Here is a 23,776-nt window from a genome sequence, read left to right as displayed (position 1 = left end):
TATCTATCTATCTATCTATCTATCTATCTATCTATACAATAGAAAATGAATCTGCTTCTTTATTAGAAAACTTCACAAGGCACCTTTAAGTAAAGGATCTGAATACTGTTCCACTACTGCTGATATTACAACACTGTGGCACAAGTGAAAAGAGTCTTCTAATTGATTCCAAACTGTTTTAAGAAACAATTGTCTATCTCTTCAATTGAAGAACATGGCGATCACGTGGAGTAGTTACCTTTGGCCCGGATACGAAACGACCCGGAGGACCAGGGGAACCCCCCCTGCCTTGTGCCCCTGGTTCTCCCTGAAGAAAAATGTGGTTAAAATGATTAACTCATGAATTATCTTTCCTCATCACCTCTAACCATGTATGCCCTTCCAATGCCAATGGACAGGTTCGAAATGCAAAAGATTTGTTATAATTATTATTTAATAGCACCTAACCTTTGGTCCTGAGGGTCCAGCAATGCCAGGGGGACCAGTCAAGCCCCTTATTCCTCTTTGGCCTTGGTCGCCCTTAAAGATCATATTGGGAAAACCGTTACTCCTCTGACAGCTGTGACTTTACTTATTATATACAGGTCAGCAAAGTCCCAGCGCAAGACACGCAAAAAAGTGAGAAGGAAATGTCACTTCTTTACCTTTTCACCTTGGGTGCCAATTCCAGGTGCCCCCTCTGACCCCCTGAGACCTACAAGGCCTGGCTCACCCTAAAGACACAATCATACGTTTTATTACTTTCAGGGGTTTGACATTGGAGGACACAGACACATGTAGATACAATAGGTGGTGATTTAAACCACCTTCTGTCCTGGGGCTCCATCCTCCCCTGGCAGGCCTGGCAAACCAGACATTCCTGTTGATCCGGGCTCACCCTGAGGACACATTCATGGATCTGTGTCAGTTTATGGACTGGTAAATTTAAGGACAGTAAAAATATAAAGGGTTGCTGCTGCTCACTTTTGCTCCAGGGTCCCCAGCCCCTCTCTCTCCTGGGGCGCCCACCTCGCCTGGCAAGCCTTGGTCCCCCTGTGTGAGACGAGACAGCGTGACAACGTCTACTTATTCCAGGTATTATTATACACTGTGGCTAACATTTTGCACAGGGGTGTAGCTTTGATTTCCGAGACCATCAATTTTGGCACTGGCACATCTTCAGATTTAAAAAGCATTGTGAGTCTATGTGCAAACCTTGGCTCCAGGCAAGCCCTCTCCTTGTGGGCCTCTGCTACCCGGTGGCCCCCTTGGTCCTTCCATGCCCTGCAATGATAAATGGATACAGTAATAATCAAGACGTCTATTAAAAACCAACGCTATGCAAAAATTGGATGGCTAAGGGACTGTATAAAAATGATCATGTCACTGAGATGGTCAAGTTTAAAAAACACGTATTACCCTTGGTACTTTATAGTTATTAGTCATTGAATGTATTCTGCTTCATCCAAGAAACCAGCACTACACTGAAGTTAACCGTGCCATCAGTAGCGTTTTTTGCCATGGGCAAAGCGGGCAGCCGCCCGGGGCGGCATTTTTCCATGACACGTGGGGGAGGGCATGAGCACTTAAAAAGAAATCCATGAAGTATTTTTTTTACTGTATTGTCTATCATTTCACTGTGTGGGTGAATTGGCAAAATGGCGCCCCCTGCAGCTGCAGGCGCCCTGCTTCCTGAGAAGATGCCATGCACAGAGCTGTATGTGGGGGTGAGGGCACGCTCAAAGGGGGTCTCGCCCTGGGTGTAATTCAATGCAGAACCGCCACTGCATGTCATTATTAAGGTAAAAAAGAACTGCCCATGATTGCACTCCTAAAACATTGTTGGTCTTATGATAGACAGCTAAAAAAAGGCAAAATAAAATCGATGCAGAAGAACCAGAGATCATCCTTTTCCCCTTACATTCTTCCTTTTCAATATATGGCGCCCACAATGCAACTTGGCCTTTGGCAGTTCGGAGATGTGTTATGCTAGCAGTGGCTAATGTAGCTGCTAGCGCCAAGTAGACATGATAAGCTACAGAGGGCTTGCCATTTTTGACTGACGCTGACTTAAGTGACGTCCCTTGAGGACATTTATAAGATTTCACACAGCCCCCTCAGGACACACAAAATACTTTATACAACTGTTTTATATATGCAGTAGTACTCCTGGACACATACTTGTTTGTGTACAATTGGTGGAGTTCTCCTTTAACCTACAACATAGTTCAAGTTCAGCATCAGTTGTTTTACTTTACTTTATTTTGTTTGACTTCCAGTATGAGTGACGTAAAATAAAAACTTGGCTTATTTTTTCAATTAACATCTGTTCTGATATCAGGGAAGTGATCTTTGGCTCAGCTGTCAGCAGGAAAAGGTCCAACTTAGTCAAATCGGTTAGACTGATTTTATACATAGGCCACATCATGGTATCTAATACATCTTTGTTTCTATTGTTTGGAATAATAAATAAAGAAGGGTCTAAGAAAAAAATATTACAGTATTAGCGCTAGAAAGAGTCTTACTTTAAAGCCCTTTTCCCACCCTAATAATTCTTGTACAGTCTACCTGAATAAGATAACATGTACATTCATGGGACCAAGGAATAATATCCAGAACTGGAACTGTATAGCAGTTTAAGCTAAAGTGGGAGACATTTTATGTAAGTACTTACCTTCTCGCCCTGTATGCCTGCTCCTGGGGGGCCGAGGGGCCCTGGTAAACCTGGAGGGCCAACATCCCCCTACAGGTGCAGATAAGAATGGAAGTTAATGATGATAACAGCATGTAAGTGTTGATAGTATGACACTTACTTACTTAGCATCACGCCCAAATGCCAACTGGGACATTAAAGGATTTATTTCATGTGGAAAGCACCCAACTATAAAGGATTCTCTGGAATTTCTTTTAGCTCAGAAACGGATGAAGACAATAATGCAGTAAAATCTTTACATACAGATAACTTGAGATGTTTTTTTCATTCTGTCACATGCAACATCACTATAATAAACTATGAAAAATCCCTTTAGGCACTGGTTTATCATTACTACGCAAACACATTGCAATTATCTGTGGTGAGCTTCACCAGAAGGCTGCAGTAAAACTGTCATCACAATCTGAGGCAGAAACTTCCATGTTAAAACCTTTGTTATAAAAGACCCAGGCTTTTTCTAGGTTTTCATTCATTTCTGAATGTCACCGCCATATTCCAGTGTTAAAAGATGAATCATGTAACTTTAACATACATTTCAAATCAACTCATGTCATGTCCCACCAACATCTGTGAGTTAAAAGATTCCCAGATGGCTGCAAAGATCTGCAAACACATCCTGAAAAGGTAGAGAGAATACATTTCTGTGCCAGTGCAGAGCTAGCTTTCCCACAGCCCAAAACTGTGAAGCTGCTCTCCTCCTACACTATCCAAGCTTGATTCATCACCCGTAGACTGTGACCTCGTATATAACGCCGCGCTGAATGCATTCACTGGTGGCTCTGACAACTCTTAGCCTTCTTCCTCGCAGCAGGACTCTGGCTTTATCTCCATGTCTGTGTGAAGGCATTTCAGCCAGGCGGCTTATTTACAGCCACTCTGAACTCTTCCTACCTTGTCTCCTTTGATTCCAGAGCCCGGCTGTCCTCTGGGCCCCTGCGGCCCTGCCAAGCCTCGCTCTCCCTGTGAAGATGGACAGACATTATTGAATTTTTCCTCTTGAAATAGCAGTTAATATACAAGAAAACACTGACAATGTAAGAGCATGTGTGGGATTAAAGAAAGGCTAGAAAAGTCCATCCTGTCCCTTTGATCAGTCACAAATCAGTCAAACAGAAAATCTTGTTTTCACTTCTATCACTTAATCTAATATCCACATAAATCCCAGAACAAATAGTTACACAACTATGTAGAAGCCAAATGTGCCTTCTGATTGATAGTTTGGTAAAAACACGACAATTTTAATTCCTGTTTATGTTGATGTCTACATGTCAAGCAAGGACTGAAGTTGATGGACAGTGAAGGTATCCAGACAGAGACAATTTTTCTGTTGGATAGTTTTGGCACCAAGCGTGAGTGAATTGTTACTGCAGACTGTTACCACAGCAACCAACGCAATGCCCTTCAAAGTCACCGTGAGTTATTACAAGTCTCACACTGGACTTTAAAGACCCCTTAACCTTTTTAACCTTTGGATGTTTGACAATTACTATATAAACTGATGCAAAGTATTTTCAGAGTTTGTCATTAAAGGGCTGTTTCAACATTCCTCGCCTACAGGGCGAAGGCTTCTCTGTGCCTCCCAGAACGTGAATTCATTTGAGTGATTTGTGACATCATAGGGCATGGCTGCAATGTGGACATTTTAGTTTTACGGTGCACTTAACAGAAACAAGACTAATGCCGTGTTTCCACTGCATGGATGTCAACGACTGCTTCTCTGTAATGGTTGTGCATATGAAAATCACCTGAAACTTACACTGTTAGAATGAGCTCAGCTTACTGTTCCAGATAACGTGATGTATTATGCATATTGAGGTGTTTTCCAGTCGGTTCAGTAAAAGTTTTATATGACAGTTGCAGGATGCTTCCAAAATCAGACTCAGATGTGCTTCCTTTAAAGTGAGACTTTGTAACTGTATTACATATTAACATGTCTTGTCACATGCAATTCTATTACACAGCAATACTGTATCCATGTAAAGTTTGCCAAAGTTAAACTTTAGCCATCATAAGCTACTGGATATACCACACAAAATAAGGTTGTGTGTTGAATTACAAACTGTGTTTTATTTCTTATGAATTTGGCTTTTCATTTGTAAGAGGAATAATGGGTTATTTCTTCTTTCAACAGTTAAATATAGTGTCACTTTAAGTCTGTAGTTTGTACTAAGCAAACTGCTCGTTGGGTACAACTGCACCAGAAGGGATGGCAGGTTTGGGCCCAAGAACTAAGGGATCTCAGGTTATTTACATATTTGTGCTTTTACCTCCATCTCAGTAGTCACGGTTACCGACTATTTTAGGAGGAAAAAAAGTAGTTCACATCTCATAAAATTTGTCTGGAGAGGATATGTACATGTAAGTCTAAAGTACCAGAAAAAGCAGGAATAGTGAGGGATTGGACCAGTAATCAGAGTTGACAGTAAGTACAATGAAAAGAGTGCAGCATAATGTCTGGCTGTGTATGACTGTGCAGAGGAGTCCTTTGAGAACACTTTCCCGTCTTCCAAGGACTACATAAATACAGTGACAAACACAGAAGTGCATTGATCTGCATAGTAATGATGCATTTGCATTGTCAGCTTAAAAAATTATAGATTTATTGTCATAACCATATGATCTCTAATGTCTGCACACAAGCCGAGGTGCAAATGATGTGGAAAAAGGATAAAATTGCTGCAGAGCGCCTGTGACCATGGAGCTTGTTGGGACATGTTATGTGAAGAACGCTTCTTTAGAACAAGAACGCCACCTGCGAGTCTGCGGCCAAATCTGCTGTTGAGGAAAAAAGCCCCCCCGAGGGCCAAACTGAGGGTGCAATATACACGGCTCCAGCACGGGGGGGGGGGGGGGGGGGGGGGGGGGGGATAGTCTTACCACCTCAGAGGAAAGTTGTCAAACGATAAATTAGATGCAGAATGGAGAAGTGGGAAAAGTCTGACTTTCACCTGTAGGCCGTCTGATGTTCACCTACTCTGGCAGCGTTGTAACCTACCCAGAAAGTGATTAAGGGGCGGCTGTGGCTCAGTGGTAGAGCGGTTGCCTGCCAATTGGAAGGTTGGTGGTTCAATCCCTGCCCCTGCAGTCATTGTCGAAGTGTCCTTGGGCAAGACACTGAACCCCGAGTTGCCCCCGGTGCTGCGCATCGGAGTGTGAATGTGTGTGAATGTTTATCTGATGAGCAGGTGGCACCTTGTACGGCAGCCCCGGCCACAGTGTATGAATGTGTGTGAATGGTGAATGTTTCCTGTAGATGTAAAAGCGCTTTGAGCAGTTGTTAAGACTGGAAAAGCGCTATATAAATACAGCACATTTACATTTACATTAAATTTGTTATCACCTCAAGACATTCCATTAACTTAATCACACTTATCAAAACAACAAGGGGTTTGGTCTAGCTTTGATTTGGATTTGACTTGTTTGTTCTTTTTAGACCTTTGGGGCAAGAGTTAAAAAAACATCTAAGTGTTAAATGAACTCATATTTCTTCATAAATTGAAAATCATTAAAAGGAACTGTGATTGGTGAAATGTGTGCACATCTACGGCACGTTAAATCCCAGCGTTACATTTTCACAAGATGCAACATTTATTATGTATATTTATGTATGTATTTATTTATTATATTTTATTGTGATGTCATAAGACCCAAACTTTAACATGGAAGGATATTTATGACCATGTGCCCTGAGTACATATTTGGGTTCATATTTTGTATCGTGTTGCAATTACATTGATTTTTTTCTGGTATGTGACATTACCACATTTTAGTTTGATTATTCTATGACAGGATTAGGGATTTTTCATACCATATCACATGCTGTATTTTGTGTCTTTCCACAGTGTTTAGCTAAGGTGACCAAATATAATACTGGAACTGTAAGCTAAAGAAAATGGGAGCCTAGAGATACACAGAGGGTCTCACATTATTTGGATTTCCCCATTTTATTCATTCATTTAATTGTTTGATAATACTTCCTGTAAATTCTACCCCTGCATCTCCTCTACACTTCAAGTAAGTCCAATTATGGTGGGGAAACAGTGAATAGCTTTATCTTTTAGGTCTTAAATTGGTACATTTTAAGGTTATCTGTCTTGTTAAATGTTAGAATTGTAGAATGGAAACTGCACCCCAGGCTACTAAGAGAACCCTAATTCCCAGGTAAGATACAAGCAACTTCTTTTTATAATACATAAAAAACACGATGAAGGAAGTCACAAAAGACAAAAGAATGGCATATGCTGTGGCAATGAACATGTCTTATCTTTGGATTAAGAGCGTGTGTGCACCTGTGTGTATCCACATGTGAGACAGAGACAATATGTGTGTGTTTGTGTATCTGTGTATCCAGAGGGAAAACAGACACAGGAACAGACTCATTCTTTCCTCCCTCAATGAGTCACTCACTCTGTCACGTCTCGGGGCTTCCTGGCTATTTTCCAGCATCATCACTGCATCTGCCGGCATGTTCTCAGTGATGATCATTGGATCGGAACATACGGGGAAGTAATGAGAGCCACACTGCCTTGCTGTATGGAAATTTATGGAACTTCTGTGTTGTGTTATCATCTCTTGTAACCATACACGTTGTCAATTTCCTGTCTACACCGTGGAATCTGGAGGCCAGACGGACAGGTCCTCTACGCAGGTCAGTGGGTGGGTGGGTGAATTGAAGATGAAAGCATGAAATGGGGTCTAAATCGCTTCACACTGGTGGGAGTGCATGAGCCTCCTAGTAAAACCCGTTAGCCCCGACAGCCTGAGACATAAAAGATACTAACTCACCTTTGGTCCAGGGAGACCTTCTCCTATCTGTCCTCTCTCTCCTTGGACTCCCTGTGGCCCTTGAGGCCCCTGAGTAAAACAAAATGTAAATGAGGAACATAAAAAAGACTTTTTTTAACAATTGAAAGTTTGCAGCATTGTAAAAAAGTGTGTGAGGGCTGCACAATTAATTGAAATTTTAATCTTGATTACGATTTGGTCTCCTAATGATCACAAAATCAGACTAACAAGAAGAAATTATTATTTTGCACAGTACTTTTTGCCATAGACTTCTATTTTGTCTTGCGTTCTGAATGAAACGTATGAATGGAAATGTCACAGTTTAAGGTTTTGCACTGTTGATTTGTATAACTGTTTCACTGTTTCAATGTTTTTTAGGTTCAGTGATAGCAACAAATTTCCAAAATTCACCAAGGAATCATGTTAAATAGTCGTGATGTTAATATTGACCAAAATAATCGTAATTATCGAGCAGCCATAGTTACACAGGGGTGTTACAAAGTGGCAGTAGTATAGATTATCAAGGATCAGACAGACCGTGAACATGACATAGTACATGACTGCATTGACTGACATCTCAACTAGGAAGGAGCCAAGATGCTACTAAAGTTTTGGCTTATGTTACCTTCCCTGTCCTGCTCTTTATTTGACTTGGGAACATTTACCCATCCAGCTAAACTTGTTAACTACGTTACAATTCCCAAAATCATCAGTGAAGGCGTACTCACATGCAGAAAAACAGCTTGCGTGTCTCCTCCACTATTGTGTTATGCAATGCAACTACTATATGAACGCACTGTTAGTCTTCGTCCAGTGAAACATTCTAAAAATAAAATCTAATCTTTGTGTCTTGTCCAACTAGGCCTATGTTTTCTCTGCAGTTGGCATCCATCCAAGAATATGGCAGAACAAACACTTTAATACACTTTTATGTTCATTAATACGAGGGCGAAATAGCTTCCCCCTGCAATGCAACAATGTTTCTCCTACAGTATGTACTCTCCATGGATCATCAACCTGTGAAGATGTTTCTTTGCCTGAGACGCGAGCTTCAGCTTTAGCCTCAGTTACCTTTACACGCTAGCTATATCGGGTTCCTAACCATCATGTGCATCTGAATATCAATCACTGGGTAATCATTTAAATGATCTGAGACGTTGAAAAGTCAGCTTAGGGTGCACCTGATTAGCTCACCTTATTGAGCGTGCGCCCTATGTACAAAGCCTCAGTCCTTACCACAGGAGCCACAGATTTGATTCCGACCTGTGGCCCTATGCTGCATGTCATTCCCCCGCTCTCTCCCATTTCCTGTCTTAAGCTGTTGTGTCAAATAAAGGCCTACAATGCCTACAACATAATCTTAAGAAGGAAAAATAAAGAAGAAAAATAAAATAAAAAAGTCAGCTTATGACTGGCTTTAAAATCTGCTAGTGACACTATGAATTTTGAGGGAAGATCCGCCATGGTATCATTTTAAACTGCATATGTGCTAGAATGGAAAGCTTGACAGGTATATAGAGGCATCAGTAACCGGGGGCTGGGGCTTAGCGGAGGATCAATTCATATTAGACTGCAACCACATGTGGAGCTGTGTGTGTGTCTCACTCACCAAGGGTCCAGGCTCACCAAGTCCAGGAGGACCAGGAGGCCCTGGTTGCCCCTGGTAACCGACATCCCCCTGCGGAGTGTAAGGGGACAAGATGAGTGCATGTACAGGGTGATGACTTAATTTTCCTAAACAACAGGGTGTCAGACTTTACCTTGGGTCCCGGAAGGCCAATCCCTGTTTCTCCTTGGATTCCAGGTGGCCCAGGAAGTCCCCTTTCCCCCTATAAAAAGACAAGCAGGGACAGACATGTGCCAAAACAAAAAAATTTAGGCACAAACACACAGCTTTGTTAGTCTGATTCTGGTGCCTGAGTCCTCACTTTGACATGATTGGATGCCAGTAGAGCTGTCCAAGTTTTCAGATGACCAAAACCAGCAAACCAGTCTAGTTCCTGCCACTCAACACTAACACACACTGCTTTTTCTACCCTTTAATATTTAACTATTTTTAATGTGGGGTTTAGACGTGCACCATGGGGTTCCTTCATTCCTTAGGTCAAGACTTTATTGGTATTCCGAAGAATGCAATTATTCACTCAGAGTCCGTAAAGCAGGGTCATGGTGTGCAGCAGAAGGGCACGCAAAAGGCGTGAAGAGGGTGTGGAAACATTAGCAGGCGCATACCGGCACTTTTTTTCCTTGTTTCAGACAAGTTGGAACAATGTTTAAAGGCAGACATTAGTCTGCCATTCAGATGATATAGAATGACTACCAGTCAACATGAACATGTTTCCAAAATAATTAAGGAGGGAGCACTTGGTGGGGAATGTACTGTGGGCTCATGGCAGAATTGGCAGCTATAACATGAGAGAGGGCTTAAAAAAACACAAATAGACTGACAAGGTCAACAACATGTGAGGTTCTGTACTTCAGAGGGGTTTCAAATGTTCCAATGCTGATGGATCATGCCGCACACGTGTTCAAATGTGTGGTCATGTTAAATTGATTTAATCTTTGTGCATTTTAAATGTCGACTTTATTATGTCGCTAATGTGTTCTTACTTTATGCTTTACTAAAATGTTAAGCAAGGAACCAGTTGGAGTGGAGAACGTTTGATTGACTTCTTTCTAGGTTTCCATTGGTACACTTCCCAGATTTCAGAGGTTTGGTTCAAGCATGTCAAAAAGTTTTTTTAAAAAGCATGACTGAGGAATACTTACTTTTTTACCTATTGCACCTTCAGGTCCGACATCGCCAGGTGGACCAAGAGAACCCTGAGTTGTGAATAAGTGTGTGAGGGTTATATGTGGACATTGCAAAGTAGCAGTTTTTGTAGATAAATAAGCATCAGACAGACTCTGAATATGTCACAGTTGAAATGAAAATGGCACAATTGTGTACATGGTCAAACCCCTTCCCCAATCAGTGATTGTCCAAAGTTTTCAACCAGTACATTTGTAAAAGTCACTAGAAAAAATGCTAAAAAAAAAAAAGAAATATGAAATGCACATTTGCCATGCTAGAATGGATAGCTTGAAAAATGTAGCAGCAATAACCAAGAAGGCATGGGGATCAGCAAAGGGTCAATTGGATTCTATGAAAGAAAAAAAAAGAATGGTAGATTTCACCTGAAGTCCACGATTTCCTCTTGGGCCAATAGTACCTTCAGGACCCTAGAAAAGAAGAAGAATTGCTTAAAATTCTTAATCCATGGTAATGGTAAACAATACTTTCGTCTTAAAAGGAGTTGTGTTAGATTTAATGATATTGTCGACAATAAACTGGTGATTAAATCTTAAATCTAATTTTACTCTGATAAAAAAGGGTATGTGAGTTCTGGCAGATTTTATTGACTGCATCAATGAAGCAATGACTTAAACAAAAAAATAAAATGGCAACAGAAAGTTATACTTGAGCTTGAGTTCAAGGTTTTAACAACAGTAAATGTAAAAGAGCAACATACTCTGTCTCCCTTAATTCCAGGTGTGCCACACTCCCCTCTCTCTCCCTGTAAGAGAAGAAAAAGCAGTTTAGTGAAGTCTTTTGCTTAGCGTCATTTGCCTAATTTCAAGTTTATGAAACAGAATTGATTTCCATGGAGCAATTAACTTAATAGGTTTAAATATCCCAGCAAGGAGCAGGTGTGCAACAACTAGTGAACTGCAGTTGACGTTATCAAATTCCTTTTAAAGACAAGTAACTGTATACACACACTTGCATACAGGCTAGACATTAAACACAGAGGGACAAAAGGAGATTAAATGCCTTGATCTTTCCTAAGTCTTCTCTATTAATCAAGGCACAATTCTCCGCTGTCTCCTCTGTCTCTCACTGTTGCAGATTTTGAAGTGTTCGAACCCGATACTTTGACAGACAATGGGGGTATATAGAGAGACTTAACAGTAGAATCTATACAATACCTTCTCTCCTTTGTATCCAGGTTTTCCCTGTGTGTACAAAACAGTTTTGTTCAGTCAGAAGGAGGCAGGCAACAACCAAAACACTGCCACACAGACCACAGAACAAGACTTGTCTCTTTTAATTTAGAGCAATGATTTATGTGAAAGTGAAAAGAAATGAAAAGTTTTTATCCAAACTTGTAAATCTCAACTTTATCTTAACAAATTATGTTGAGACCCTCAACTCAACTCTCACCTCTGATCCTTCCCGACCTGGAAGTCCACTGAGCCCACCCTCACCCTAAGGGAAAGAGGGATTTTAGTTTCACAAGGAATGGCAACCTTTCTGGTATGTACCAGCAATATATTGAACTGGGAGAAGGTTTGTAGGTTAAGTGAGGTAGCACCTTCTGTCCTTTTGTGCCGGGGCTTCCATCTTCTCCTGGACGGCCCTTCTTACCCTGAAGAGAAAGTCATGGAAGCACAATTAGGCAGGGAACAAGTGCAATAATTTGCTAATAAATGCGGAGCGCTTCAGAATAAAGGGTGTGCAACATAAAATGATGTTTCAGAAACTGTACGCCATCTTCAGGTCTTAAAGGAAAAAGCATGACAAGATCTTAGTCATCGCCTAGATTAGCATGAAGCCTGAAAGCAGAGGGAAACAGGTAGTATAACTTGTTAATTAGCCTTTGTGGTGCTAGTTGGCCGATTATATCGGGGCCAGGTTAGCCGTTATCTCCCTTTTTCAGTATTTATACTAAGCTAAGCTTACTGGCAGGTGGCGTGAGGTTTGTATTTATTATACAGATATGATGCATGTTGTTTTGGGAGTCATCGGCAATCGCACTATTCTGTCGGAACAAGTCCAATGTGTAGGAATACTTCCATCTAGCGTTAAGATGACATACTGCAGTCATCTCTCTGGCACCACGCAGTTCAAAGTATTTATTACAGCTACGGTAGTCTTCGTGCTTCAAAAAGCCGGTCTCTTGCTCTTTTCAATATCCTTTTTCTTTTTCTGGGCAAAGAAGACGACTCCTGTTCCATGTTTCCTTCTTCAAACATGCCGGGGCCGGAAAGCGACGATACCATTAGCAGCACCTGTGAGTTTATCATGTGACAGCGAGAACGCAAAAAGCGGAGCAGTGTGTCCTGTATGTCCCTTAAGGGCCAACACATTTCAAGATGGCGCATGAATATGGAGCGTCTACCCCAGTTCAAGTGAATGCATCTCATCAATTGGAATTGATGGTAGTGGTAAATATTTATGAAATTGACAAGTTTGTGAACGGGCAACATCGATTTTGGTAATAAACAACTAAACACATCACACACTGGGCCTTTAAAGGAATGAGGACATTGTCATTTGTCATCTTCCAGGAGAGAAATGGCTGTAAATTGTAGTGTAGCTGCTCACTTCTCTGTGGCCTATATAGGCCTCATGGAAGCAACATGTTTGAAGTGAAGCATTGATAAAGGTCATTGAGTCTGTTAGCAGTCTGTTAGTCTGTCTCTTCTGCTGTTTTCATGCATGTGCGTTGCGGACTGTGCATTCTCTTATCTTTCAAGCCTCTCCGTGTCTATGTGTCTCTGTCTGGCGCGCACTGACAGAAGCCAGTGATGTGAAACAGCTTTTGTTCGGAGCATTAGGTTCAAGGGGTAATGACTCTGTTCTCATCCTGTGAAAAACACATCAAAGCAAAGACACTACGTCTAATTGTGGCTGTCTTTTGTGTAATGAAAGATGCGTTTGCAACACAGCTTTGGCAGGCAAAGAAAGTCATGCATGTAACATCTTTTCCACCGAGCATGTGTCCTCAGACAATCCCATGTGGCTGGCTTCTTTCGACAGACACGAGCCTACTGACTTCCCATGTAAATATCTGTTTCGGCCTGTTCCCAATAAAGTGTGACAGGAATGCAAAGTATTTGCTTTACTCTCACTGCTGCAGGGAAACACAGCTTCTCAAAACCACATGATTTACTAAACCGTCTCAAAACCCTGCAATTATGAGCATATAGCATCAAGGCTGCCTTTGTTAGCGGTGTCGTTCTCTATGGTGCTTCAAAAGGAGCCAGTTTGGGAGTAATTGTCTTTTAGGGGCAGCAGAAGACTACGTGTGGATTTCAAAAACAGACTTTAATCATGTTACATGTAGCGGAGGAGAGCCAATATGGAACCCCAAATAGTTATTAAATAAACAAAACTACATTGTAAAATAATTAAACAAATACTTTGTGTAAAATATTTGATTTGGGTATCTGGTAAGGATGCCCCCTGGGTGCCTGCCTAGGGAGGTGTTCTAGGAACGTCCAGCTGGGAGGAGGCCTCGGGGAAGACCCAGGACTAGGTGGAGGGATTATATCTCCAACCTGGTTAATGTGGATCGGGAAAGGGAAGTTTGGGGTCCCCTGCAGGAGGTTCTCCCCCCGCGACCCGACCCCGGATAAGCGGACGAAGATGGATTGATGGTGTAAAATATATAAATGAAACAAGAATTTGTGAAATAAATGTATCCCTTTGGGGCTACAAAGGCCAATGCTGCGTAGAAGGATACTTACAGGAGGGCCGCTGGCTCCCCTCTCACCCTTGTCACAGGCACACTTGCTCTGGGCCAGAGGACACTTCAACAACAGGGAAAGAAGAGTCAGACGGGCCTTTTTGGGGACACAAATCAATAAATGTGCAGAAAGACCGCAGTCCTGAGGCTTACCCCTTCATCTGCCAGCGCCGTCTGTGGAGCAAGAAACACAAAGATATTAAGATGAATTTCAGACTTACCCCATATGGTTCATTTATACCCAACCAGCACACATTTACAGAAACATAGATAATGATGTTGTGAGCTTAATTTAAAAATAGATACACTTTTAATTCTGGTCTCAAATACCATATTTCCACTGCATGGTATGGCACCGCTCTACAACTCTTTTTTGGTTTTCCTTTAGTTGTGGAAAGTACTTCTTTGGTAACACCTCGGCCTAGCTTTCAAGAGAGCTGAGCCAATACTAAAACATTAGGAAGTGAAAACGCTGCAGACCACTGATTGTTCAGAGAGAATCTTTACTAGTGCGACAGGGGACATTCTGCACAAATCCACCATTTTTAAATAGCCAAGCTATCATAAATAGTGACCTCAACTGTTTTCTTCACGCGCCCCAGACTGGAGCCAAACACACCTGCTACTCAACCACCCAATTAAACTGGTTCACAGCTGGCCTGGGCTCAGTTTGTCAAACAGCCTTCAACCTCTTCACCTGATTATGCGAGAGGATCCTCATCCTGCATTTCCTCTTGGAATTGCAGCAATATTTACCCTACAGTTTGCTTTTCTCTTCAAAGCTTACCACTTTCTCTTTAAGAGGCGGAATGTTCAAAATTACAGCCAAACTAAATACAAACCACATGTGTTGATTAGTGTAATAGCCTCGCTAAGCATCCAGAGGATGTTTCTGTGGTAGGCAAAGGTGTCTGAAGGCAACACAGACAGTCTTAGAGGACGGAGCGATGCAGTTGAATGCTGAGACTGAAGATTAAAGACAGTTTCTCAGCTGAGACAGAGACACATGCTTATGACATACAGATGCTGCCTATGCAGGGCAAAAGAGATGAAAGTCTGGTTTGTGGACTGGCTGCTGCTGCCGGGCTCTTGCATGCAAGCAGAATTGCAGGCTGTCAGGTTCAATGCTCTAGGAGCTTCACTGCAAGTTTTTCACTTATCATATTTGGATGGGTACCACCTGTGTCAACAGTGAGCCTGAGTTTGAAGTGGGGTCTGAGGAGCTGCTTGAATGATGTAGCGTGCATGCATGTTCTTGCTGGGTTCCTGCTCTTACTGGCCCCCGATTTTTCCCACAAAGAGGTTTAATGTGGAGCATATGTTACAGTCAACAGCCTGATTGTGTCTGCAGGATGTTGCTGTGCTGCACATGTTCTAATTATCGCAGCGGAAATTAACCGTTAGTTTTTGAAAGTAGGATAAACAGTTGTATATATACGGTATCTATCTATATAGATTGATATATATACACATTTTTCGGCCAACTGAATGGATGTCAGAGTGAATTTCATTTTACAGTGATGGCTTTTGTGATGGCAGCAGACCTTTTACTATGGCAGCAGGTAGCAGGTGTACATCAGGGAGGCAATAAGACAAGGAATAAAGCAGTGGGTGGTGTCAAAGACAGCGCGAAGAAAGTTATTATTGGGTTCATGGAAATGTAAGAGGGACTAACGTTTCATACATTTGGAAAAGTCCCACTGCATAATGGCTTTTTGAAGCTTCTACCTGGCGTACATTACTGGGAATAAACAATTATCAAACATACATGCAATTTGCACAATCTTGCAAGTGACTTTTGTAAACGAGGAAGATCTCGGTTACAATGCCTTTTGTGAAAAAAGCTGAAATCTCAATTTAATAAAACTTCCATTAATAGGGAAGAGTCACTCCAGTCACACTTAAAGCGAGACTCTTTGTAACTTTCGTTAAACAAAGAGACATTATGGGCATTAAAGTAAAAGACCATAATAGAGTTTCATTGCTTCTAAATGTAACTTTTGTTTTCTAAGACTAAGAGTGTACGTTATTTCTATTCACCAAAATTACCTTATCATGCATAACATCGAAAACTAGAAAGCTGCTTCCCAATGAACTTTGATTACCAATTTCACCATCTACTCTACTGCATCGAATCTGACACAAAGCAAAATAAGTTTGTTTTTTACTTACAATCTCCTTCATAAATGTATCCACAATTCCTTGGTCCTGCAGGTTGTGAAGATAGCGTGAGGCTGGGGAGCTAGCAATCAGCCGCAGCTGAGCTATATTGGCGGGCTCGTTGGCTTCAGGTGTGATGCCTATGGTGAAGAAGCGGATGCCCTGGTTCTTGGCATCGGCCACGGCTGAAAAGATGTCTGGGTTCCTGGGGTGCGAGATGCCATCGAAGAGCAGAACAGCCACCTTCATGCTGATGGGATCCGACTCCTCCAGGTAAATACGGGTGAGGTTGGTGATGGCGAAGGTGGTGTAGGTGCCGTGACCAATGTACGCAATGGGAGCGAGTCGGGCCTTGAAGTCAGCAATGCCCCTCCACTGTTTGAAGGTCTGCTCGATGATGACATGACTGCTGTACTGCAGGAGGGCGGCCCGGGAGCTGAGGCCCCGGCCCGTCTGCAGCCGCAGGCTCTGCAGCCGGTCCATCACGTCTGAGGCGAAGCGCTTCTCCTGGGCATGGTTATCCTTGGCGCTCTCTGAGCTGTCGATCAGGAAGGCTAACTCCAAACTGCAATCTTCATCAATTAGTGCTGACAAGGAAGAGGAGATTTATTAACCATAAATAACCATTTATTAACAATGAGATCATAGGAATTAAAGGAATACTTTGACATTTTGGGAAATACAATTGGTTTTCTTGCTGGGAGTTGGGTGAGAAGATCCATACCACACTCATGTCTGTACGCTAAACACATGGTTAGCTTAGCATTAAAACTGGAAACAGGGGGAAAGAGCTAGCCTAGAGGCAGGGTTTTTAAAAAAGAGGGAAAGTCCAAAAATGAATTTTATTATTAAATAATAGCCGTTTTACTTCATAACAAACCTATCAAAACACCAAGTTGACAAGTTGGTTGTCTAGACCTTTTCGATCAAGATATGTAATTTATACTTTCATTTAGACAGAGCAAAAGACTTTCATATCCAGCCAAACATAAAGATTCAACTGATCACAGCCAAATGGATTTTATGAGTGGGGGAGAAAACTTCATCTGTGGAGCCTTCAGAAGGGGTAAAGGTGATTTATTGACTGTTGATTCTCTACAGGCTGATGTCTTTTCAGTTCGAGTGTGATAAGTTCATGAGTGTGTCATATATTTTGAAGAGAAAATAAAAGTAACTCAACTTGCTGCACCAACCTGCAGCAATGGAAGGAGGTCACAGATCTAATATAGGCTGAGGATAAATCACATTAATCTTCATGGAAATATGTCATTGAGAGAATGCGCCTAGGGAAACACGATTCAGAGCGAATAAAACATTTGGGTAACAGAGCACTGAACGGTCACACAGGAGATGGATGGCTCGGAGGATCCTGAGAGATATGATCAATCCGATTGGATTGCATCCTCCAGCAATGTCCTTGTTGAGTATCATGTTTTATTTTTTTTACCTGTGGCAGCAGCTGTTTTTCCAGTGATGAAAAAGGTGAAAGATGTGCTTCCTGCACAAATTCCACAGTATTTTTTTAAGAAAGAGCATCAGTGGGAAAGAGTCAATAAAACAACATCCATAATTTAAAAAAGAAAAGTACTTTTGACTTACATTTGCCATTTTGCGGTATGGAATTGGATGGATTTAGTTTGTTCTTCTTCTTAGTGGTCACCACCTCTTCCTCATAGTCTTCTTCATAGTCCTGTGCCCAAAGACCCTGAAGTCCCCACAGTAGCAGAAGCCAGTGCAGTGAGGGTACCATGACTTCCCTGAGAGATAACGAGAAGACAGATGATAAAAAAAGACCTGTCAGACACGTCCTTACATTTTAATACCTTCAAAAAAAAACAAAAAACTTGCACACACTCAGAGAACAAGCTTTAACAGGCATGCGTGTTTAAGACTCAGGCATCAAGCATGCATAACTCACAATGCTGCTGACTCAGGTCTCCAATGTGCTCTGCAAAGTTCTCCTGGCAGTGAGGATATTCAGAAAAGTGCAAATAGGGAAAAGGAGAGATTCTTTATTCAGAGTTAGTTTGGTTCCATGTTCTGAGCATCAAGCTGAGTGTCTTCTTCCACTGTCTAATCTTAGTTGAGTGAGTAGGTCAAGTAGGCACCTCAGGGTGACACCAGCAGTGGCACCAGTGCGTTGCTAAAAAAGTATTCCGGCTCTCACGAGACTCAAATTCAAGCCATTCTGAGCCTGCAGAAAATTAGGGGAAGTCCAGCCCTTTTTTAAACTCACTCACTCCCATTTAGGGGAGAGTATGGGAGGGGTGCCTGAGGAGGCAGCTACAGACTCCACAAATTCCTTGTCCTGACAGAGAAATTGTTGCCCCGCCCCCCATAGTTACAGGCAATAATTAGGGTAGCTAGGGGTAATTGTTTCTTAATTAACTTTAGATAGATGACTACTTGGAATACTATTACACTGTATTTTAATTATTATTGTATTAGTTATTATCACTTATTCTCTAATTGTCAATTGTGGCAATTGTGGTTATGAGACACAGGTGACACGAGGGCGGATGAACAGGTGAATCACATCAGGCAAGGCAGACAATCACATAAGGCGGGAAAACAAACAAGACAGGCCGTCAAACAAGACATGACACATGGGAAATGAGCCTACAAAATAAAACAGGAAACTAAACCCAGGATCATGATATAACCTGTAATATCTATTACTGATATTTTGGCCACTTGGGAGCAACAGTAACAAGCTGGGAACACAACATTGATATGGTGAACCTGTTTACACATGCAGCACACAGCAACATTAGCATTGATTTGGTCTCCACCAAATGTCAGGCTCTTCAGCTGATGTTCACTAGCTAGTTGCTATCTCTGTCTGTGTGCCATTTGGTGCTGGGCAGGTAATGTGCAGTTAGAGCGTTTTTTGCTGAAAACAGCTTCCTGCTCTGAGAGCTTTGAGCAGTTAAGTTGTGGGCAATACAACCAAAACAATGAGCTGAAAGACGCTAAAGCTCCATCGAGCAAAAAAATAGAATTTTTAAATAAAGTATATATTATTCCCGTTTTCTTTCATTGTGCCTCCAGATGCCTCGCTCCCGGAATAATCCAGAGAGCTGGAAAAGTTTGGACAGGTGATGTACACCTTAAGACAACACAACCTGCAAGAGCAGCGTACCATGATTCATCTGTGAAAACACAGAGAGCAGTCCTTTGTTAGTCTTTCTCTTGACATGATCTATGTAAACATATATTTCCGAAAGCCTGAAAGAAGTACAGCTGTATGAAGGGTAGTGCCGCTGTAGCATTTACAGCTAAACAGCATATTTTATTCTTTTCTGACAGTTTTATTTTTGTCTAAAGTCACAGATTAGTTTATTCATCAATTTTGTTCAGATATCATCATAATGGGTGAGATCTACCCAATAAGCTTTACTTATATATCATATACTGTACACCTTAACTCTATTTTCAAAGTCAGAGGAAGAAGTCCCTTTTATGGCAGGGATCTCTTCAAAGCCGGACGTGAAAGGTTATTTCAGAATCAGTCCAGTTTTTATTGAAACCTGCTGCGTATCCTTTTCAGCACAAAAGTCTCATAACGCCTTAATCTTATTATAATTCCTATGAAGTTCTGGATCAGAGGACTCTTAACATCCCACGAGACTCTCTGCAGCCATAAAAGCTGGAGCTGGAATCACATAACTCAGCAACACGGCGTGTGTTTTTATTGCCTACTGTATTAGGAAAGGTTAACTGTCACTCAAGAATGCTCCGCCTGAAAGATGGAAGATGCACCTCCTCAGATCTGGTTCAGCTCTCCTTACTTCATGTAGAGAGCTGATTAAGCAAAGGGTTTAAGGCATTTATTTTTCTTGTTGTAATAGTGTGTCTGTTTGGAACTAGTTTGCAACGAGAAATAGGAAGAGGCTGTCATTGTTGTCTGGCCTCGCTGCTTTGGCTACTTCCCATGAATGAATAAAACTTTTACAGCTCAGACACTTGTTTTGTTGCCTAACACACAATATTTGGCAAAACTAGGACACGGCACAATACTGAATTTCAATATGAAATGCCTTATACATGGAAAGCCACAGAATAGCTGGTTACGATATGCCCAAATAGGACATCTGCAAATCCACATGCCTGTTATGACAATAAAAAAGCAAGTTAAGTTCTTAAATTCTTGATTTTGTTCACAGCAGGGATTCTGAAATAACGAGCTTACTTGTTCACTATGCAGCATTTAAAGTGGGCTTTCTAAAAGCAGATCCCACAGTGTTTCTAAACCCACCAACGAGGTGACATTCAGTCATTGAGTATATGGGAATACATGAATAAAGATGGGCTTATTTAAATAAGCACATGCAAACAGCCATAAAAGGGCAAAGCAGGACATGGCAAGTTTTATTCAATGCCACTGAATTTACATTTAAAGAGCTAATAGTTTCCTGAGAAAGAGTACGTGGTATAAAAAAAAAAAAGAGGAAAACAAGAGTTCTGTAATGACACTGCGAAAGCCATCAATTAGCTCTTTGATATTCCCTACCCCTCCAGGCATCTATCCTGTGACATTTAACCACTGTTTTTACAAGATAATGCATGTTCTTTCAACAAATATTTTCAGCACCAGCTGACATCAGTGGCTGTTTATTGTTAGTGGGCTGAAAGGCAAACTAAGTAAGAGTACTTAGAGCAACCAAACCACAGGTAAATGCACAGGTATGTCCCAACAGGTTTTCATACCAGTCTGATCTAAAGGGGAACTGACAGCTACACCACCGACCAAGGTAAAACTGAACATCATCCTGTAAGAGTCTAACTGTCACGACGTATTAGGACAACTAGGAATCGGAATCAGAATCAGCTTTATTCGCCAGGTAATAGGACGCATACGAGGAATTTTTCTTTGGAACATTGTTGCTCACAATGCGCTTACACATACAAAACAACCAAACAATATATACACACTAATATCTACATACTCTAAACATAAACAATGTAGAGGCAGTAGTGCAATGAGTGCAATGAAGAGTGCAGGAGTGAAGTGTGATGGTTATTATTTTAAATGTGGAGCATAGTGCAAAGGATGCTGGAATAAATAGTATTATGTTAGAATATTACAATATGAACAGTATGAACAGTATGAACAGCTCTGGAATAGGGAATGAGAATGATGAAGAAATAGTAAATAAGTGAGATATTAAAATGAGAACGATGAGTAAATAGTAAATAATAAGTGAGATATGAGAATGATGAATAAATACTAAATATGTTATTGGTTGTTGTACCACAAACATTCAGAAAGAGTTTTATAAGTTGTCCATTATCTGATAAAGTGCATTAATAAGTAACAAACCTGTTGGGTTTGTCTTGTACCTGACAGTCATTGTCTTAGTGTGTAACGCATGCTAACATTTTGCTAATTAGCATCAAACACAAAATAGAGCTGAGGCTGATGAAAATGTTAGTTTTGCAGGTTAAACCAAAACTATTGGACAAATGTTAACCTTGACCTGACGGTGTTGCTAGATGAACAGTTGAGGGACCACCAAAGTTAATACAATTCATCCTGAGGGGATGAATGCGTGGACCAGATTTCATGTCTAACCAATGTTGAGATATTTCACTCAAAACCACAAATGTCAAATTTATAATGACGCTACTGGAAAAGTCAGGGGCTCACCAAAGTTGTCAGGATTCATCCTCTGGGGACCATTAATGTGTTTTCAAAATGTTGTGACAATATACCCAATAATTGTTGAGAAATTCCAGTCTGGACTAAAGTGCCGGACTGACAGATAGGCCGAGATTGCTTGGACCACAGACCCCAATTTCATAAGATTTTGATTTAGTTTTTAGATATTTTTTTACAGAAAAGTGCATGAAACCCATGACCAAAATAGTCATACATTCTGTTGTTGTGTTACTCACGGATGTCAATATAGCGAAATTAAATGATTCCTTCTTTTTGCTGGGGACCACCTAGAATGACATCAGGGACCCCTGGTGGTCCCCAGACCCCACTGTAGGAACCACTGGTCTAGATAGCGTATTCTTATCACCTTTAAGATCTTTGATCAAGACATTTTAAGAGTAGAGCATTTTTTTCCTGACCAGTCCTGCATGGAACATGTCTGTGGAAGGTCAAAGGCAGCCTGCTGTCATACTGTCCTAAGTATGATGAAGAGGTGCGTCCCAAAACCTGACAGAGACAATACACAGGTGCGACATGTGTTCGGGATGGGAAACATTTGCAAGAATTTGAATAAAGTTTATTGTATTGGATTCGAACACAGAGCCGGATCCAGAGTTTCATCCGTAATGTAGGTCATCAGACTTTTCTACCTGTTTAAAATGGTAACCACATCGGCCTTTGCTGCATTGGATTATGTTGAGGAACATGTCCATTCTTGCATCTCTCACTGTTGTGAACTCATAGAACCTGATCACTGTGGCTACAGTAACAGCAACACAATCACAGTCCTCCAAACACTAAGGAGTAATATATGGAAACAGTTTGGGAAACATTGCAGATTGTCAAACTTTGGGGCATGCACAGGATGTGTGGATATGTTAATATGTGAATATGTGCTGCGTTTTCACAGACAAATACAGACTATTAGAGATGCATTTATGGCTGCACATAGTCAGATATGTGGGTAGGAGTGTAGCCAAGCCTTATTCAATCAGTTACTGTAATGTGTTTTAAAAACACTTTCAAAGATAAATTAACTAATAACCCCCTATTTGTTAATACACAGTCACTCTGCCCTACATATAATTCTACCAGAGGACATTACTTGTTAAGAATCTGACACACACACACACACACACACACACACACACACACACACACACCCCCCTATATATTCTGTATCTTTAAATACAGCAGCACCCTCTAGTGTAAATATGGTGGATACACTTCTTGAGGCTTATAATTGACAACTGCTGCATCCTAATTCCATATTTAATACTCACATTTTTTGATGAACAGCTCCTGCCTTTCCTTTGTGCATTTCATTGTGGGACACTCATCAGGACAATGAAACAAATCAGTGGTTTAGGATTAATATGTACAGTAGTATGGTTCGGGTTAAAAAACAATTAATGTATCAATGTGAAGTGATGTTGCCCTGCCCTCCACTCAAATCATGCTGAATCATGAAATCATGCAGCCTTTAGTAACCCAGAATAAGCAAGCAGTGACGGTACATTTTCTTATAATTTTGAAAAACTAATACTTTACTCAAGTATTTCCATTTCTGTTTCTTTACACTTCTACTCCCCTAAATTTTGGGAAGACATTTTGTACTTTTTACTCCACTATATACATGTGACACCTACAGTTACTTTGCAGATATAAATCTCATCATCTTAACATATAATTAGCATGTCAAATATGATTGCTATGAATTTAAAGCCCCAGTAATAATAATCCACTATACGGGTGCCATTATGTAAAATGAATACTTGCACTTTCTTTTAGGTACATTTAGCCAATAATACTTCTGAACTTCTTAGGTCAAATACAATTGAAAGCAATACTTTTACTTTTAAATAGTTGCTATCTGGTATGTGTAGAGAATGTGCAGAGCCCTAATGGGCTTTCTTTGCCATTGATTTTCCCCTCTGAGGCACCACCTTGGCAATCTGAACCCAA

General features: G+C 41.1%; 1 protein-coding gene across 2 annotated transcripts in view; it reads right to left on the bottom strand.

Moving 5' to 3' along the window:
- The window catches only part of LOC116673811 (collagen alpha-1(XXVIII) chain), a 31,944-nt gene extending 9,629 nt beyond the window's left edge, over positions 1–22,315 (bottom strand). Inside the window, exons 1-22 of one of the 2 annotated variants that reach the window (XM_032506115.1) lie at positions 22,231–22,315; positions 17,749–17,906; positions 16,162–16,736; positions 14,143–14,163; positions 13,991–14,053; positions 11,833–11,886; positions 11,682–11,726; positions 11,447–11,473; positions 10,990–11,034; positions 10,655–10,699; positions 10,247–10,300; positions 9,238–9,306; positions 9,087–9,155; positions 7,478–7,546; positions 3,584–3,652; positions 2,654–2,722; positions 1,195–1,263; positions 964–1,032; positions 807–878; positions 645–713; positions 448–519; positions 239–307 (exon numbers count right to left, since the gene is read on the bottom strand). In XM_032506115.1, coding sequence (XP_032362006.1) covers positions 239–307; positions 448–519; positions 645–713; positions 807–878; positions 964–1,032; positions 1,195–1,263; positions 2,654–2,722; positions 3,584–3,652; positions 7,478–7,546; positions 9,087–9,155; positions 9,238–9,306; positions 10,247–10,300; positions 10,655–10,699; positions 10,990–11,034; positions 11,447–11,473; positions 11,682–11,726; positions 11,833–11,886; positions 13,991–14,053; positions 14,143–14,163; positions 16,162–16,736; positions 17,749–17,906; positions 22,231–22,241 — 1,863 coding nt within the window. In that variant the 5' untranslated portion in view covers positions 22,242–22,315. Of the gene's footprint in view, positions 1–238; positions 308–447; positions 520–644; positions 714–806; positions 879–963; positions 1,033–1,194; positions 1,264–2,653; positions 2,723–3,583; positions 3,653–7,477; positions 7,547–9,086; positions 9,156–9,237; positions 9,307–10,246; positions 10,301–10,654; positions 10,700–10,989; positions 11,035–11,446; positions 11,474–11,681; positions 11,727–11,832; positions 11,887–13,990; positions 14,054–14,142; positions 14,164–16,161; positions 16,737–17,748; positions 17,907–18,067; positions 18,342–22,230 lie in introns of those variants that run through there. The other variant, XM_032506116.1, reaches the window with a different exon arrangement.
- Positions 22,316–23,776: the final 1,461 nt, after the last annotated feature.

Source organism: Etheostoma spectabile, chromosome 24 (assembly GCF_008692095.1).
Source record: "Etheostoma spectabile isolate EspeVRDwgs_2016 chromosome 24, UIUC_Espe_1.0, whole genome shotgun sequence".
NCBI classification, from domain to species: Eukaryota; Metazoa; Chordata; class Actinopteri; order Perciformes; family Percidae; genus Etheostoma; species Etheostoma spectabile.
This window is presented reverse-complemented; position numbering and strand designations above follow the sequence as displayed.